Source organism: Acomys minous (assembly GCF_964271855.1).
Source record: "Acomys minous genome assembly, chromosome: 19".
NCBI lineage: Eukaryota > Metazoa > Chordata > Mammalia > Rodentia > Muridae > Acomys > Acomys minous.
Window position 1 is genome coordinate 48,994,734 of NC_140499.1, and position 17,073 is coordinate 49,011,806.

Sequence of the window (17,073 nt, forward strand, 5' to 3'; positions counted from 1 at the left end):
CTTCTGAGTAAACAATTAACAACAGTAGTGAAAGCAGCCATTTTAAACTGTAACCATTCAAAAGACTGCAGCAGTCATAAAATGTCCCCTAAGGCAATGACTAGAAAGTCAGCTATCTGATTATACCTTCAGTGGAAACAGTTTTGAATATTTCATAGAATACTAATGTTAAATTCTCATAAATTTCAGTACTGCTAATTTTACTTTACAAATTATACAAATTAATAACTATTAATGGGCTTCTGGGATATTATCTTTCATTGAGAGCAAAGATTAAAGCCTTTAAAATAGTGCTATTAGCCTTGAAGACCTAAGTTATGACATTTTGAGGGTTATAGAGTAAGAGTTACTAAGAAGCATTAGTAGATATAAAAGAATAATCAAATAGCCTCAAAAGTAAGCTACAATGTATTATTTTGGTATTTCAGACTTTTTAATATAAATAGACAAATTTTATCTGTATAAACTGATTTTTAAAAAGGGCAGAATCTCAAAATGTAATACAAAGCAACTAATAGAAAATAATGTCTTGGTAAGGCATGATACAGATGTAAGTGGTCATGCAGATGCTTTATTAAGAAGTAAATCAAGCTTCTGGGATGTCAGCTGAGGAGGAAGACAAACTTGTTGCTTTCTCTTCTCTCTGAGCTTTCACCCCAGCATCTGGCTCCCAAGTCTTTACAGGTAAAATCAAACAATTAAGATCTTATTAAAATTAACAGTTTTTTAATCATATGACTTTATTATATTTCTTTTTTATTTTATATATTATTATAATATATTTGTATATTATATTTTATACATTATGTATTATAATTTATATTATTACATATAAAACCACCAGACAGAAGATTCACCTTCATACCACTTCAGAACAAAAAACACATCATCTTTCCACTAAAATTTTCACCATCAATAACCACAGATGTCTCTTTGCCAATACTGTAGTTTTAAGGGACTATCAGAGAACAGCCATACTGTTGTTTTTCAAATATCAGGAATTGAATCCAGGGCCTCAAGCCTGCCAGGCAAGTGTTCTACCATGGATCTACATCCTAGACCCTATTTTTTATTTCAATTTATTTTTAAAACTTTATTCTCTTTACACCCCAATCATAGTGTCCTCTTTTGTTTCCTCCCTGTCCCACCCTCCCTCTCTCTTCCTCCCTATACCCCTGACCTAGTCCTCAGAGAGGGGGAGCCCTTCTCCCCTATCAACTGACCTCAGCCAACCAAGTCTCATCAGGATTGCCAGCATCCTTTTCCTCTGTGACATGGTAAAGGATTCCACCATGGGGAAGTCATCAAAATGCAGCTAACAGAGTCCCTGCTTGCTTTACTAAGGGGCCCATAAGAAAACTGAGCTGGCTATAGGCTACATCTGAGCAGGGGTCTTCCTGACGCATGGATACACCCCTAATTTATAATCTGCTTTGTACCCTAGTTTTGGACTTAGACACATTATTTAATCTATATCACTCTCTCTTAATGTTGGCTTTATAAAACAGACAATAATGATGTTCTGAAATAAGTTTTTCAGGGAGAATAAATTCGCTTGTGTGTACCAGTACTGCTAAGAAATGGCATAATATATTCATGCATTTTATTAATTTTTGTTAAGCACATTGCAATCCCTGAGTATGTCTTTCCTTCTGACATACTCAATGATCAGTGTGATTACTGAGGATCCAGATAAATAAGAAGGTATTTGAGGTGTTAACATTTGCACTCTCCCAAATACAATGCTAATATGAAAAATGAAGCAATATTTACAAGTATAAAATAATTACAGTTTAATAAACCATGTACATTGAAGAGCTATAGCTATAGATGAAAACAAAATGATAGATGTAATTATGATGAGAAGAGTTAAAACAATACAGGGCTGGAGAAGAGAAGGACTAAAGATTAACTTCAAAAATGGGAGGATTTACATAGACTAGAGGAGAAAGTAGCAGAGCTTGTGATGTGGAAATGAAAATATTTATGTTTTACTTTATATATTACATATATATGCACTATATATATATGTTTCCTATTTGTTGGTTTGCCAAAAGTTATTTACAATATTGTTAAAGATGGAATTTATACGTGAGATAGAGATAAAGGATTATGCCATAGGGAAAAAAAGGATTAAATCAGTATACTAGGTTGTACAAGCACAGCAGTAAAAAGGAATTCATGAAAGAAGTTTTATGCATAAATGAATCTCTACATATTATGCTCTTATATGTATGTACATATAAAATGTATATATGTGCATATATATTCTTATGTACAGGTAAACTTTTTTGCTTTGAGCTTTTATTAATATACATACCCTTTTTGCGAGTATATGTATGTATTCAATTTTTCAGAATATTCCTGACCAAAGTATCTGTTTACAATTATGTAAGTCATTAAAATGTTATTAGTGCTTTTGAAAGAAGTTGAATTCATTAGATCTATCTTTATGTATTTGGCCAACAATTGGATAATAAATATTACCAGGAATGATGTAACTCTCCCTGGTAATAGAGCCTTGGTCTTAAGATAATTACTGGTATTGATACTTCTCATGATGAAAATTTACATCTGTGAACAGCCATCTCCATCCTAAGTTTTCTAGGCACGTAATGAGTTATAACATCAAACAAATATCTGGTTTTAAAGTTTACTTACTGTCTGACCACAGCCTAAGGACCCCACCTGTCAGAGGTCTAGGGGAGGAGAATAGGACAGAAGAGGGAGGGAAGACGGGAACAAGAAGATAAGAGCAAGGAGATTACAATCAGGATGTAATATGAATAAATTAAAATAAAAAAGAGAAAAAATTAAAATTTGAGTATACAGTAAATAAATAAATAAAGTTCACTTACCTCATTTGGTTTTTAATAATATCTTACCAGAAAGTACAAAGAACTAAGAAATAAACATGATGAATAGACCTGTAAGAATTTTATCTTTCTACAATAAACAGTTTTAAGATGAATGAAGGCAATGTTTTATTCTTAAAAATAATTTAATTATTCTTACAGCCTAGTAAGTCAAAGTGTCGGATTCATACTTAAATAATCACAGTCTGTGTTACTGAATATCTATTTTTTAATTTTAAGGTACTTACCCCACATTAATTCTGATCATTTACTGGAATGCTATAACTACTTACTAGAAAACACTCTTATATGAAGCAGCTTATCGGTAGAGGCCGACTCTATTTATCTTGAAAACTGCATGATTAATTCTTCCAAACCAGAGCAGGTGTGCACTGTGCTGTGATGTGAACAAGTTAATGATCAATGAGGTAATGTGAATGAGAAGAAAAACAATAGGACAAAAATTGTTAAGTAGAATTATTATTTCATCAATTATTTCATTTCCTTTAAAAATAGAGACAAGTGGAGAAATGTGTCAGATATTGTAAATATGCTGGACTTCAATAGGACAACAAGTCAAGGTGGCACTCAGACGATGGATAGCAGGCTACCAAGAAGAGACTTGATACCCTATGAGCATATACAGGGGGAGGAGTCCCCCTCAGTCACAGTCATAGGGGAGGGGAATACGGGGAAAATGGAAGGGAGGGAGGAATCGGAGGATACAAGGGAGGGGATGACCATTGAGATGTAATAGGAATAAATTAATAAAATAAAAATTTAAAAAAATTCAATCCCTCATAAATACTTCAAAGTGTTTGTGAGGAAAAGAACAAGCCAAATCAAATCCACTCCACAATTGTCACAATTCATCACCTTACACACTAGTCAGAGGCACTTCCTGTGTCTATGAGTCTCATTGATTTTTTGGATAAAGAATTAATGTTGAAAATATACATTTACGTTTTACAAGAAAACCAGACTAAGGTAATTGATTTATCAAATTATGTTTTAAAGAACACTACTTATCCCAGGTAACTTAATAGATAACATTGAGTTACTTATATGTGGTTTTAACATTCTACATAACTTTCTCTACTAAGCACTCATCAATAAAAAATACATTCAGAATTTTAGACACACCAAGATAGGAAAGATGTCTTCTTCAGAGATGCCACATACAAATAGCCAAAACACTAAGAATGTAACATTTATATAATTCCTGATTGTGTCAAGTTTCTTCTTGCTTTAGGTAGTTTATTATATATATGTATAATAATACAAACATATATGTAAAATTTAAAATGTTTTTTAAAACTTTTAAAAATAAAAAATAGATACATAATTCAATGGAATTTTTTTTCATTTTGTACTTCAGTGCAATCATGTCAATGGCAAGAGGGTATTAAAAACACATATATTGTTCATATGGCCTTTGAGCAATGGAAAATTTAGTGTGGCTTCAGTGAAGAAAACATAATTGTTGATAACCAAGTTTAGTAGTATTTCTGTTAACATCATGAGAAAGAAGCAAAATATTCATATGCATATTAAAATGAACATCTTCTAAAACTCTTATCCCAGCCAGACCTTGGACCACGTTAATGTCTTCAGTATTCTAAGATGGTCATACACAGTGTCAGACCTGAGAAGTATCATGCCTATGAGAAGCCACCGTCTCTTAATTAGCTAGCTTTTCCTTGTTTCAGCACTGCTGATTGAACCCAGATTGTTACTCACACTAACAAACATCTCTTCCAACGTCCTACATCTTAGTCCATCAGAGCATATTTTTTTATTATAGAGGCATTCCCATATGTTTCTTTTTAAAACCTTGGATTTTTTTCCCAATATCACATTTTCTTATATAAAGCATTTTTCCATATTTAATGATGCCAAAATTATTTTCCAAACTGGGTCAGTTCAATACAAGAACACTATCTTCTACGTTGTTCTATGCATATGATACAGACCAGAATGTCTAAGATTATCAGTCAGTGCTTCCTACACATGTGGTGGCACCACCAAACATACATCAATTTATTGTGTGAGTATTATAGCTCAGATTATAATGTGATTCTACCAAGGACCGGCAAGTACTTTTCCCTCCTTGTAAAGATGTAGACAGTCACTCTGTCTCATTTAGATCATTCAATGTGATTTTTTGGTAGGGACTTTAAATTAGAACAGTTCCAACAAAATATGCATGGTCCTATGTCTTGGCTCACACCTTTAATCCCAGCATCCCAGAGGCAGAGGCAGGCAGATCTCTGATTTTAAGGCCAGCCTGGTCTACAGAGTCCAGGACAGCCAAGGCTACATGGCGAAACTCTGTCTCAAAATATTTTTTTCTACTTGAGCACAGATTAATCTCAGGAAGCTTTTATTTCTGTCAGTGTACTTCATATATTTTGAGTGATAAGAACATATTCTGAAAAGAATAAAAGTTATATTATATCTAGTGTAGATGTACATGTTACAAACAACTATTGAAAGTCATAACACATTTTAATGTGACAAGTTCCTTTAACAGTAAAAAAAATTTGGTTCTTAAATAATTGTATATATATGTTAATTTCAGGAACATTTTATAATTCTCCATTCTATTAGCCTTTGACAGGCAAGACCCTGCTACTTGTTTAGCACAATTAGATGCTGTAAAATATGAAAGAGTAGTGAGACATAATAGTTAACTGTTATTCTTTTGCCTGGTTGTGTATATTTTGCCAAATTATTACTAGTAACATTTAAAGAGACTTTCAGGGATTCAAAGCATCTATTGAATTCATCAGATGTACTTTGAGACTGTGCCTCATAATTCTTTTTATAAAGGAGAGCTTGAAGTTCATGAGAGATGGAATTAGAGGTCTATAAAGCCTTGAGCTTTGCTGACATAATAGTCTAAAAAGTCAGTCTATATGCAACAAGTTATATAATACTAATCCCTTCAAAAAGACTTTGTATTGGGAATTAAAATAAGATGTGCCTTTTTATTTTATTATTTTATTAAATAATATATTCAGAGTACATCCCTATTGCTATCGCCTCACTTGTATCTTCCCTTTCCCCCTCCCTCTTTCACACTATTTTCCTCCCCTAGACCTCTGACAGAAAGAGACTTCCTCCCCCACCATATGATCACAGCCTATCAGGTCTCAAACAGATAGCCTGCTTCCCCTTCCTCTGCGTGCCACCAGGCCTCCCCACCAAGAAGAAGTGGTCAAATAGGGGGCACCAGAGTTCATGTTAGAGGGAGTGCCCAGAGAATGAGCTGTCTATTGTCTAGATCTGAATAAAGGGTATAGGTTTACTGCATGCAGTTCTTTGGTTGGTACAGTAGTTTGTGCAGCTCCCTGGGTCCATATCTGCCAGACTTGGTGGTCTTCTTGTGGGACTCCTGGACCCTCTAGGACCTTCTATCTCCCCATTCTGCCACACCTCTCTCAGTTGGAGTCCAGTAGCAAGTCCTAGCATCTGTTTGAATTCTCCACTGAGTGAAGACTACCAGAAGACATGCATATTGGGCTATTATCCACTTATAAGTGAGTATATAGCATGTGTATCTTTCTGGGTCTGGGTTATCTCACTCAGGAAGATCATTTCTAGTTCCATCCATTTGACAGAAAATATCAGGATTTCCTAGGAATAGCTGAGTAGTATTCCATAGTGTAAATGTACCACAGTTTCTTTATCTATTCTTCAACTGAGAGACATCTAGGCTGTTTCCAGATTCTGCCTGTTAAGAATAAGGCTGCTATGAACATAGTAGCAAATGTCCTTGTTGTGTGGTAAAGCCAAGGAGTAGAATTCCTGAATCTTGAGGTATCCCTATTCCCAATTTTCTGAGAAAGATGTGCCTTGAAGAAAAACATCTTTCCTATTTTCTTCAAAAAAACAGAGAAAGATAATAAATAAATAAATAAGATGTATCTATTGAAAGAATTTCCAAATTACACTTAAAAACAAATAATTCATCATTCAATCTCAGCCATCATATTATATTAACCATTATATTATTTGTGAATCCACTTGAAAAAGCTGAAGACAAGATGAGTTTTTCCTGTATACACGTGAACAAATAGTTTTGCCTCTACCTCCCATAACTGAACTTTGAATGACTAGATGGATGCATGCACTCATGGATGGATAAATGAATGCATATGGAGAAAAGCTGTCACTAGAAATCTGGTATCTTTATTATATCCTTTTTACATTTTAATAATCCTTTACACTTCTGGAAATATGTTTCTGATTTCAGGTCACTGTACTATCATCAACCTATGACTCATAAGCCATTGTTATGAGTGTGAAACATTAGATCGTCCAATAAAACATTCCAGTCAGTATAGTTTGAACATCTAAAAGAAAAACCTTTATATTAATGCAATATTTTTAAGTTTTAAAATTTTACTTTGAAATATTTTCAAATTTACATAAATTTGCCTGTATAGTAAAAAGACACACCATCTCCATATGCCTCTTTTTCATTTCTCTAATAGTTACTATTTACCACACTTGTATATTCCATATATATCATTGGACAATATAAAAGACAGATAAATAGACATACAGACAGAGAATAGATAGATATACAGACAGAATGACAAGAAATGATAGACATGAGTACATATATACATGTATATGCAAATGTGTGTGTGCTTTGCATACACATTTTTTATTTATTTGAGGAAAAATCGCAGCTTTCTATTACATAGATAGATTCCACTGCATATGATATATTTTCTGTAAAGAACCATTTCCAGATAAACACTTCAGTGCATGTGCGTGCATGCGCGTGTGTGCTCGCGCGCACACACACACACACACACACACACACACACACACACACACACTTCTTGTATCTTTGCCATGTATGATTTCAATTCAATAAGAAGGTAAAACCATATAAATAAGAGTTAAAACACCTCACTCACTATTCACGTAAACACAAACAGAAGACAATTCTATTCTCAGAAAACCTTTGCACTCCACCCACTCCCAAACCAAAATATTTGTCTGCTGATGCTCGAAATTTATTATTAAAGCTCATATCATTAAAAATATCCTGTAAAGAAGTGAACAGAACAATAAGTCGCAAATGCCTTGATTTTAGAATCAAACAGACCAGAGTTATAACCCCAACGCTGATGTCTTATGACTAGGCATTCTCAGAATGGAACAATATGTCACGTTTGAACATTAAAATAGATTGTTTAAAGAAGTGCATATGAGATTTAAATAAATTTAATCTTTTGGTTCCTGATCAAAATTATCTGCTGTTCATTATTTACTACCATGAGCTATTGCAAGAGTTTTAAAGTCCAAATATTTTAAAGACCTCTTTAAAATATAAACATATATAAATAAACTGAACCAATGCAAATAAGTTTATTAATTCTTTCTGAAGGACACAACAAAAAATCACAATAATATTGATTTCCTGGAGCATGATGTACATAAAGAAAAGTTTCTCACAAGGAATCAGTAGGTTTCAGAACCAAACATTGCCTAGTGGGCTCTTTGTGGACAGTGATGTCATTACAAAGGAAGGACCAGGCACTTTGCTTCTTTTTCGAGGCTATTATCTGTTTGGATCTGGTGTGCTTTTGGGTTTTCAAGATTAGAAGCAGGTCACTCCCACCAATTCCCCATTAAGGGCATAAGACAATGAACATAAACAAAAAAATTATTACTAGGAAATAGCAAATATCCTGATTTAACTACTATATATTAGGTAAATGTGTAGAAATATTACTCTCAATGCATATATCCATCTGTGCAATGATCACATGTTAATCCAAACCACTTGAAAATATTTGATGACTTGTAGATGTTGACAATCCCAATTTGATCATTAAGTACTTTAATGTGTACCAAATTTTAACATTGTGCACCATAAATTTGTATAGGTAAAATAAAAAGTATATTTTAAAAGAATGAGACATGCTGCTATCATCAATATCTAATTGTCAGAATTAAATTTGTTGGAGAAAAATTATGAAGAGACAGAATATTAAGATAGACTATCTTAAATACATTTTATCAATTTGTCTTTTACATGTTTTAATTAAAACTTTTATAATAAAACATATTATAAATGTTTGTCTACAGGGGCAATAACAGGAAATACTATATAAAACACTTTCTCCTGAAATAGATGACACCAACTAGCATTGTTCTTCTTTAGGCCAATATTTCTGCTCCTTCTCAGATTATACAAATATAGGAAAGATTCTGTGTAAAGTTAACATAAACACAAAGCTGGAAGACAGGGTATCCTGATATTTATACATAAAGTAAAAGAGAAAGGGATTCTGGGTGCTTCTCAGCATTCTTGGGAGTGCTTTATGTCACAGTGGTGTGTTTGTTACTTGATCATAATTGTTTCTTATTTCGCCTTATCTTCACTTCATCCTTTGTTTCCTGACATAACAATTTGCCATGTCTTTCACGATTGAGAATTTCCTTAGGGAACAGGCTTTTCTCATCAAATACAACTTTCAAAGCTACAAAAAGATGAAGAAAATCACATTTAACAAAAGACCCAGTTAAATGAAATAGCATGGAGAAATCTTCAAGGTGTTTTTGTTTTGTTGTTGTTGTTGTTGTTGTTTTGGTTTTTGGTTTTTCTAGAACCAAGAATTTACTGGGGAGATTTTTTTCTTAGCCTCTGCTCTTCATTTTATTTTAATTTAAATTTAAAGGACTCATTTCTCTCTCACACACATACATACGTACACACAAACACATTCATATATATATGTATATATATATATATATGTAAACACAGAAATATCCACATATGTGGATCCACATATGTGTGCACATTACACATACACAAACACACACAAATACTCATATACACACAAACACATATATAGAAACACTCATACACACATACACACTCACAGACACATACACATGCACACACACACATACATACACACACACACAGACACACACACAGCTTATGCTACTCTTTTCTGTGTATGATGGCAGAGATTGGTGATTTAAGAGTGAGGACTAAATAAGATGATGTTTTCTGTTTTTGTTTTTTTAATCTACTTAACAGCTATCAAGGGCTTGTAAAAAGCCCAGAACAAATTAGTCTGTGTTGAAATAAGACAATTAAAATAATCAACACACAGTTTGACTGTCTGAATGACTAAACACACACATCTGCAATCATATCCTTTCAAACACTTAAATGTGCAGGGATCTGTAGCTTCAAACCAGAAAAAAGAAAATTATTCCTACGGCTGGTGACACCACACAGCAAGAAGTGGGCGGGAAATGTGCCACACAGTCTAAGACATAATTTTGACCTCCTTTGTAACTCTGTGAGTCAACATATGTATACTGGAAGAACATTATACAAATGTGTACTATTGCTGTGTCATAGGCTTTTCTTTGAACTAGTTAAAAGCAGAACCAGTACTCGTATTAATTATATCATAAATATAAACAATTGAATTTGATGTTAATAGAAAACAGGCAACACATATCACATATATAAAGAACTGAAAACAATATACTAAGATTAATGTAATGCTTTAGATAACACTTGATAAGGTGCTGAAATGTGTCACAGACATGAGGATAAGTCATAGACGCTTTGCTTGACAAAGTTCCAGAGGCCTCTGACTGTCCAGCATGACCTCTAGACATCCAGAACAGCTGTTGAGGCTTTGTTTGACAAAGTTCCAAAGATCTCCAGCTGATCACCACTGTCCTTAAATATTATGTATGGTCCAGGTGTAATTTTGTCTATAAATCTGTTTTTTTTTCTCCAAAAACTGTTTTTCTCTTTATTTCTGAGCCCTAATGATAATCATACAGGGAAAACTTTTTCCCACAGAGAATGTTGAAAGAGGGCATCTGGCCAAAGGCTTGAGACAATGATAGAGTTTTTCACTCTGATGGTGAGCACCCAAGCAGAAACTCCATGAAAGAAAGTTAAGACCTTGACATAACAGTACCTGGCTAGATACTGTTACCTGTAGAGAAGTTTCTTTAGAATCTGCTTTGAGAGCAATAGAAGGTGTGCTTAGAACATGATGCTTTACAGACACTTTATGATAAAGGATCCCTTGGTAGTTAGCCTAGGCTTGGATAGCACACATGTTGGCTTGGGAATGGAAGTAAAGTTTTTTTTTTTTTTTATCAGAGAACATTTAGTTCAAGCTATGTTGCTATGGCAGTCTTGTAAACACAATTGCTTTATCCCGGGAAAATTTATGGTTAAACTTTCCTGAGTATTGTTTAAGAAATAATAAGGTTATTCTGACCATTGCTTGGAAATTAATTGATTTTTTGCTGTATGCTTTATTGTAGGTGATACAAAACTTTTTTATTTCCTTGTTAGACTGTTCTCTAACTTTGTTGACTTTTGAGTGCCCTGTTGATTGTAAAAGATGAGAAAAATCATGATGTAATCTGTAATGAAAAAAATTGAACTTCATTTTAATAAAATACTAGGGTTGGCCCAAAAAGGAATGACAAGCCAGTAATAGGCATGAAAGCATAAGCTAGAGTGAGATGGGGAACAGCAAGAGAGACAGATAGATAGGGAACAACAAGAGAGAAAGATGGGTAACAGAACACAAGAAGAGAGAAGGAAAGATGGGTGACAATGAACAAGGAGTCAAACAGACAGCAGGCAAGACAGAGACAGAGGCAGACAGAGAGCCAGAAAATGAAGTTCTCCTGGGCTTTAAGACTGTTAGCTTGTACCGCATATGCCTGGGTCTGCAAGTATTTCTTTGTCCTCCATTCCTCAACCTCTTCTCAACAATTAGTTCCTCTAGCTAGCTGTTCAACCAATGGTTGGTTTCCCTTGACCAGCTGTTCACTGCCTGCTCAGTTCTCCCTACTGCAGATCCACTTCTTTTCTCTCCTCTTCACTGTTCCCAGAGCTGCTCTGGGGGAACAGCAGAAATACAGACAGGATTTTAATTGTTTAGCATGAAGGTAGAGAAGAAGAAAGATTGACACAGATCAAAAGAACTGTAAGCTAGAAGAAGCAAACTGTTTGCAAGTACAGAGAAACATCCAGATGGTGGGATAACTAACTCAGTACAATAGAACAAAAATATAAAGGAAAAAAAATGGCACAGGGTGAAGCTGAAGCTTGCCTGCAGAGCATGTTAAATACCAAGCCAAAGAATCCTATTGTTTCTACAGTGAAAGGGGAAGCAGAGACAGGAGAAGCCAGTCTTCTGTATTCAGTAACAAAGTGAAAGGAGGGAACAGCCATTGTATCTGTACTCTGACCTCCGCATGCTTACCATGTGTTCACCTGCACACACACACACACACACACACACACACACACACAGATAGGGACACAGACACAGGCACACACATGCAAGAGAATGAAGTGAAGTAATATACATACACACACATAATCTACCCTATCAAACACTCTGCCACAAATATTAAAAAAATAAAATAAAGTATGGTAAATAAGATACAAGCACAAAATAAAACAATAAAATTAGTAAATGATAAAAAACAAAACATTCTTTACTAGTAGTACAAATATGGCTATATAACTCAATGTTCTTACTTCTCCATCTTTTAAATTGGATGGCAACAAGAATAATGAGGGGAAATCATTCCTGCAAACAAAGGCCATGTTCATAAAAATTCAGAGGGAAGGTACAAGCTTCAGCCTAAAACATATAAAGAACACAACCAAATACTTTCGAGTATTTGAGACTGCAAAAGTTACACAAAAAATAAATGACACAATGGTAAGTCTAAGAAGGCCAACAGCAACAGCTGCCTGGAGAGAAACAAAAACAAGGTGGGTGGGCAGCTCATAGCATCCAAGACACTCTAGAAATATGTGATGGTTTATCATCAGGAAAGGGAGAGAGGCAGGACTATAATCAAACGTAGTTGTAAGAAAAGATATTGCTTAAGATTCTAAAAGAATCTATAGCTTTGTTGTGATTAATTGTCATGTGTATGAAAATCATGTACGGACCAGACTGGGACTTCCAGTTAGTCCCTAGGAATTTGTTTTCCATGTTCAAGTAATGGTTCCTAACTTTTTTTTTAAAATATTTGGTATGTCTGACTTAATCAATTAGAAGGCATAAAAGCAGTACTGAAGTTTTCCTAAGAGAAGGAAAAACCTCTGCACAGAGCATCAGTCTTTCCTTATGACTGAGTTCTATGGATTTTGCAGCTACTTGGGGCTCCCCACACTGCCTTAACCACTTTCCACTCTATATAGGGCCATGATGCCCCTATTTCTCCCATTCAGCTCTGACTACTACATCTGCCATGATTCTGCTGTTTACCACAGAGTGGTTGCAACAGATCATGAAGACAGACAGGTGAATTTGTCAAGCTCCCCTGCGGCTTGTGCATGGTGCTTAGACTGTTCTGGCTGAATATCTTTGTAGATTCCTTCTCGCAGAATTTGTCTGACGTGCCAGAGACCTGTGTTGCTGCCTTTCCAGGCCGACCTTCTCTGGGTACTGCTTTTGCGTCAGCACGGGGGATACAGATCTCTTCTGGCTAACTTGCATACTGACGGCATAGGAAGCTCTATTATATCATTTCATTCTCCTGCATAGCGCTTGCACTACACATGCTTAGGTTTGCTCTGCTTTATTTACTTAGCATGTTCGTTTTCCCAGTGCTCTGACAAATTCTGAGAAAACACCTCTAAGGAAGTGGTCACTGTTCGTTGGTTCCTTTGGTCCTGAGCCTATGGGGAGGGAGCACAGGGCGGTTGGAGTATAAGGCCATAGTTACTCACAGCAGAGAGGGAGGGAGCAAGAACAAGATAAAATACTAAAGAATATGTTCCCAGGTACCAGCTTCCTCCCTCTGCCTAAAATTTCACCACCGTCTCCCAAATAGCTCTACTACCTGAGGAGCAAACATTCAATACTTCATAGTCAAGTGACAAAAGTTATTTACTGCCTGTCTCCTCTGAATCATAAATTCAATGGATCAGACTCCTTATCTGACCTTCTATCCTGGCACACCATATTGTCTTTGCCTAATGAAAGGAGATCAAACATTATACACACACACACACACACACACACACACACACACACACACACACTGTACACTGCTGAACTAATAAAGAAGTAAAAGGGTGCTGCTCAGTCCTCACACTGTGAGATCTTTACACTGTGGAGACTGGTGTTCAATAATAATGGTAAAAGTGTAGTTGTCCATGGTGTGCATAACCATATGTTCATAACCACAATGTCAGCCCTGAAAAAGAAAAATCTAGGGCCTGATGAGATAGCACAGCAGGTAGCACTTAATGCCAAGCATAACGGCCTGAGTCTGTCCATGGGAAGGCACATGATAGAAGAAAAGAACAAATATCACAAGTTGCCTTCCAACCTTTATGTGTATCATGGCATGCATATGTTTTTCTCTGTCTCTGACTGCCTCTCTGTCTCTACCTCTCTCTTTCACATACACAGAGAAAAATAAACAAACAAACATGCAATACAAATAAAAATGGTGTCTATGGGCTGGATAGATGGTTCAGCACACAAGGTCTCTTGATGTTCTTTCAGGGGACCTGAGTTCAGTTCCTAGTACCCGTGTTGAACAGCTTACAGCTGGCTGCAACATTTGCTCCAAGACAACCAGTGCCCTCATCTGAAGGCACCAGTGCACATGACATATGCACAAAGAGATATAACCATACCCATAAGTAAGAATAATTGTTAAAGTAAAAATCTATTGTTATCTGTAACCATTTGCATTCATTCTTTTCTATGTGGAAAAACACATTATCTCACTCATCACTTCATTTCCTTGTTGGCTGTCTGACAACATTTTCTATAATGGCAGCCACAACGTATTCTTATAGTGATAAAAATAAAGTACGTGCTGGTTGTGAAGCACTAAAAAAAAAAACATTTTCACTAAAATAACATGATGCCCTGACTTATGAATGCCCTAGTTGGCTTATCTGCTGCCATCTGGCCTTCTTTTTCCCACTGGCATCTTCAAACTGGCAACTATAGCAAAATTCTCAAAGATTACCTGAAACATGGAAGATGCTGAAAAAACCACCACATAAAAACCAGCTGTGGGTAATCTGTGAATGCTCAGGTTTCTGCAAACCTTCTTCTTGCCCATATTCCTAGCCATGTTCTAAATGATGCATGCTATTCTGACTGCACACTTTATCTGCCTCCAGTGTACAATGGACGTGAGAGTCACTTGTGGATCTTGCCAACAAAGGGCAGAAACTGAGTCTTGGTCACCTTGTGACATCCTGAGTAAAATGACTCAATATATATCTAGATCAGCACTGGAAACCCGTTCGATTTCAGCTTCTATTGGGTTATAATAAGCTGGGAAGAGTAAAGAGTGGAGAAATTGTGGTCAGGATCTATTATATGAGAGAAGAATGTATTTTCAAATTAAAAAAAAAAGATCAAAACAACAGGTTCATGGCAAAAAATGATGACAGGGTAAAGTGGCAATCTTCGTATGATTACCAATTATGTTGATAGAGGTCATTATCTGTTTATCTTCTCAAAATATCATTTTTTCACTTTTATTTATTTTTTGTGTACATATGTGTATATGTATTTGTGGGGTGCATGCATTCCACAATGTGCAAGTGAAAACGAGAGGACAAATTATGGAAGTTAGTTCTCCAGTTCTACCATGTGAGTTCCAGGAATCTTAACTGTGCTCATCAGGGTAAACTGCAGGTGCCTTTTCCCTCTGAGCTCTCTCAACAGCTCCAGAGTATCTTTTTCACATATTCAGATAATTTATAGTCCTCCAAGTATTGGTATGTGTTTGTGAATTTAATGATGGCTTTATTTTATTAAACAAAGCTACATAACCCACACATACACACACACACACACACACACACACACACACACACACACACACACACACACAAATATATATATATGACTAGATTTGGAACAAAATCTATGTGTATATTTTCAACCTGTAATGTAAGAGCCACAGAGAAAAATCTTGCGCTTCAATGGAAAACTATATTTTATCATGAACAGCCTTGCAGATCATCAGATTCAGGCTGAGCACACTAGTCTTTAATTATTTTGTCTCTTTCTGAATTTGCAGGCAGAATGACTTCAAAGTATAACCTGAAGACCCATCTGTTAAAGGTTCTTTTTCACCAGCCTATAGCATTCTTGGGATATGGGAATCTTGGGAGACAGAGTCTAATAGAAGGAAGTTAGGTCACTAGTGACTTGTTCTAGAAGCAGGTGTTGGTGCTCTTTCCCTTCCTGGTTTTCCTATTTGGTCAAGCTAAGTAAGGTGACCATCTTCTGCCACATGTTTCCAGCCTTGGTGTAGTCCTTAGTCATAGGCCCAGAGCAGCAATGCTAAGTAGTCACGAACTAAAACCTCTGAACCCATGAGTCAAAGTATTTTCTCTCTATGTTGAATGTAATCAAATGTTTATCACAGCATCAGAAAGCAGACCAAAGCAGGAAGTTACTGTGGACATGCACCTCTCCTGTCAGGTAGACTTAATAGACTTCCTTCCCTCCTCAGAGATAGCAGTTTGGGTAGCTGTATCTAAATTATGTTAAAGCTGTTTCTCTGTATCATTACCCATTCTCAGTACTTTCCCCCCCCCCCTTTCAAGATAGAACCCTCAAAACTAATTTTTCCAATTACTGTCCACCACCACCCAATGACATCACTAAGAGCCCAACAGCTCAGACACTGCCAGATTCTAAGAGCTATAGCCAACCAAAACTACCATCTCCCAACATGTGGTTCAGCAAGTGTTGCAGGAGCTATGACAACAGATTCCTGAAATATTGTGTCTGAGATATTGCTTTACCATGTCCAGAAGGCTTCTGGTCTCATCCAGCTAGTTCAGAAGTAACTGATACTCACTCCTCACCTACAAAACAGGTCCTAACACTGACAATGTTCACTTTTACCTGAGACTAAGCTTCTTCGATGCAGAAGTGGTTAAGAGAGTCCATCGCTCTTTTGTGCTCCAGAAACAATTAATCACAAAACACCTCAATTGCTCTCACATTACTGAGACACAGCCCTTTCTATCCTTCTTCGTTGTTTTCAAAGACTCACAAATGACTTCTTCAATTGTGCAAATGCACAGGCCTCTTTCCAACCCTCTGAGTTGGCCCTCCTTAATGAGAGCCTGCTTGTTACAATACCCTAAGTAAAACCATCTCTTTAATTACCACCCCTTGTAATT

At 35.8% G+C, this 17,073-nt stretch overlaps 1 protein-coding gene across 7 annotated transcripts in view; it reads right to left on the minus strand.

Moving 5' to 3' along the window:
* Positions 1-8,219: 8,219 nt before the first annotated feature.
* WDR49 (WD repeat domain 49) overlaps positions 8,220-17,073 on the minus strand; it is a 143,201-nt gene continuing 134,347 nt past the window's right edge. For 6 of the 7 annotated variants that reach the window (XM_084768381.1, XM_084768379.1, XM_084768378.1 and 3 more), the window contains one exon: positions 8,220-9,361. In XM_084768381.1, the coding sequence (XP_084624507.1) occupies positions 9,231-9,361 (131 nt within the window). In that variant the 3' untranslated portion in view covers positions 8,220-9,230. The remainder of the gene's footprint in view (positions 9,362-17,073) is intronic. The other variant, XR_014776645.1, reaches the window with a different exon arrangement.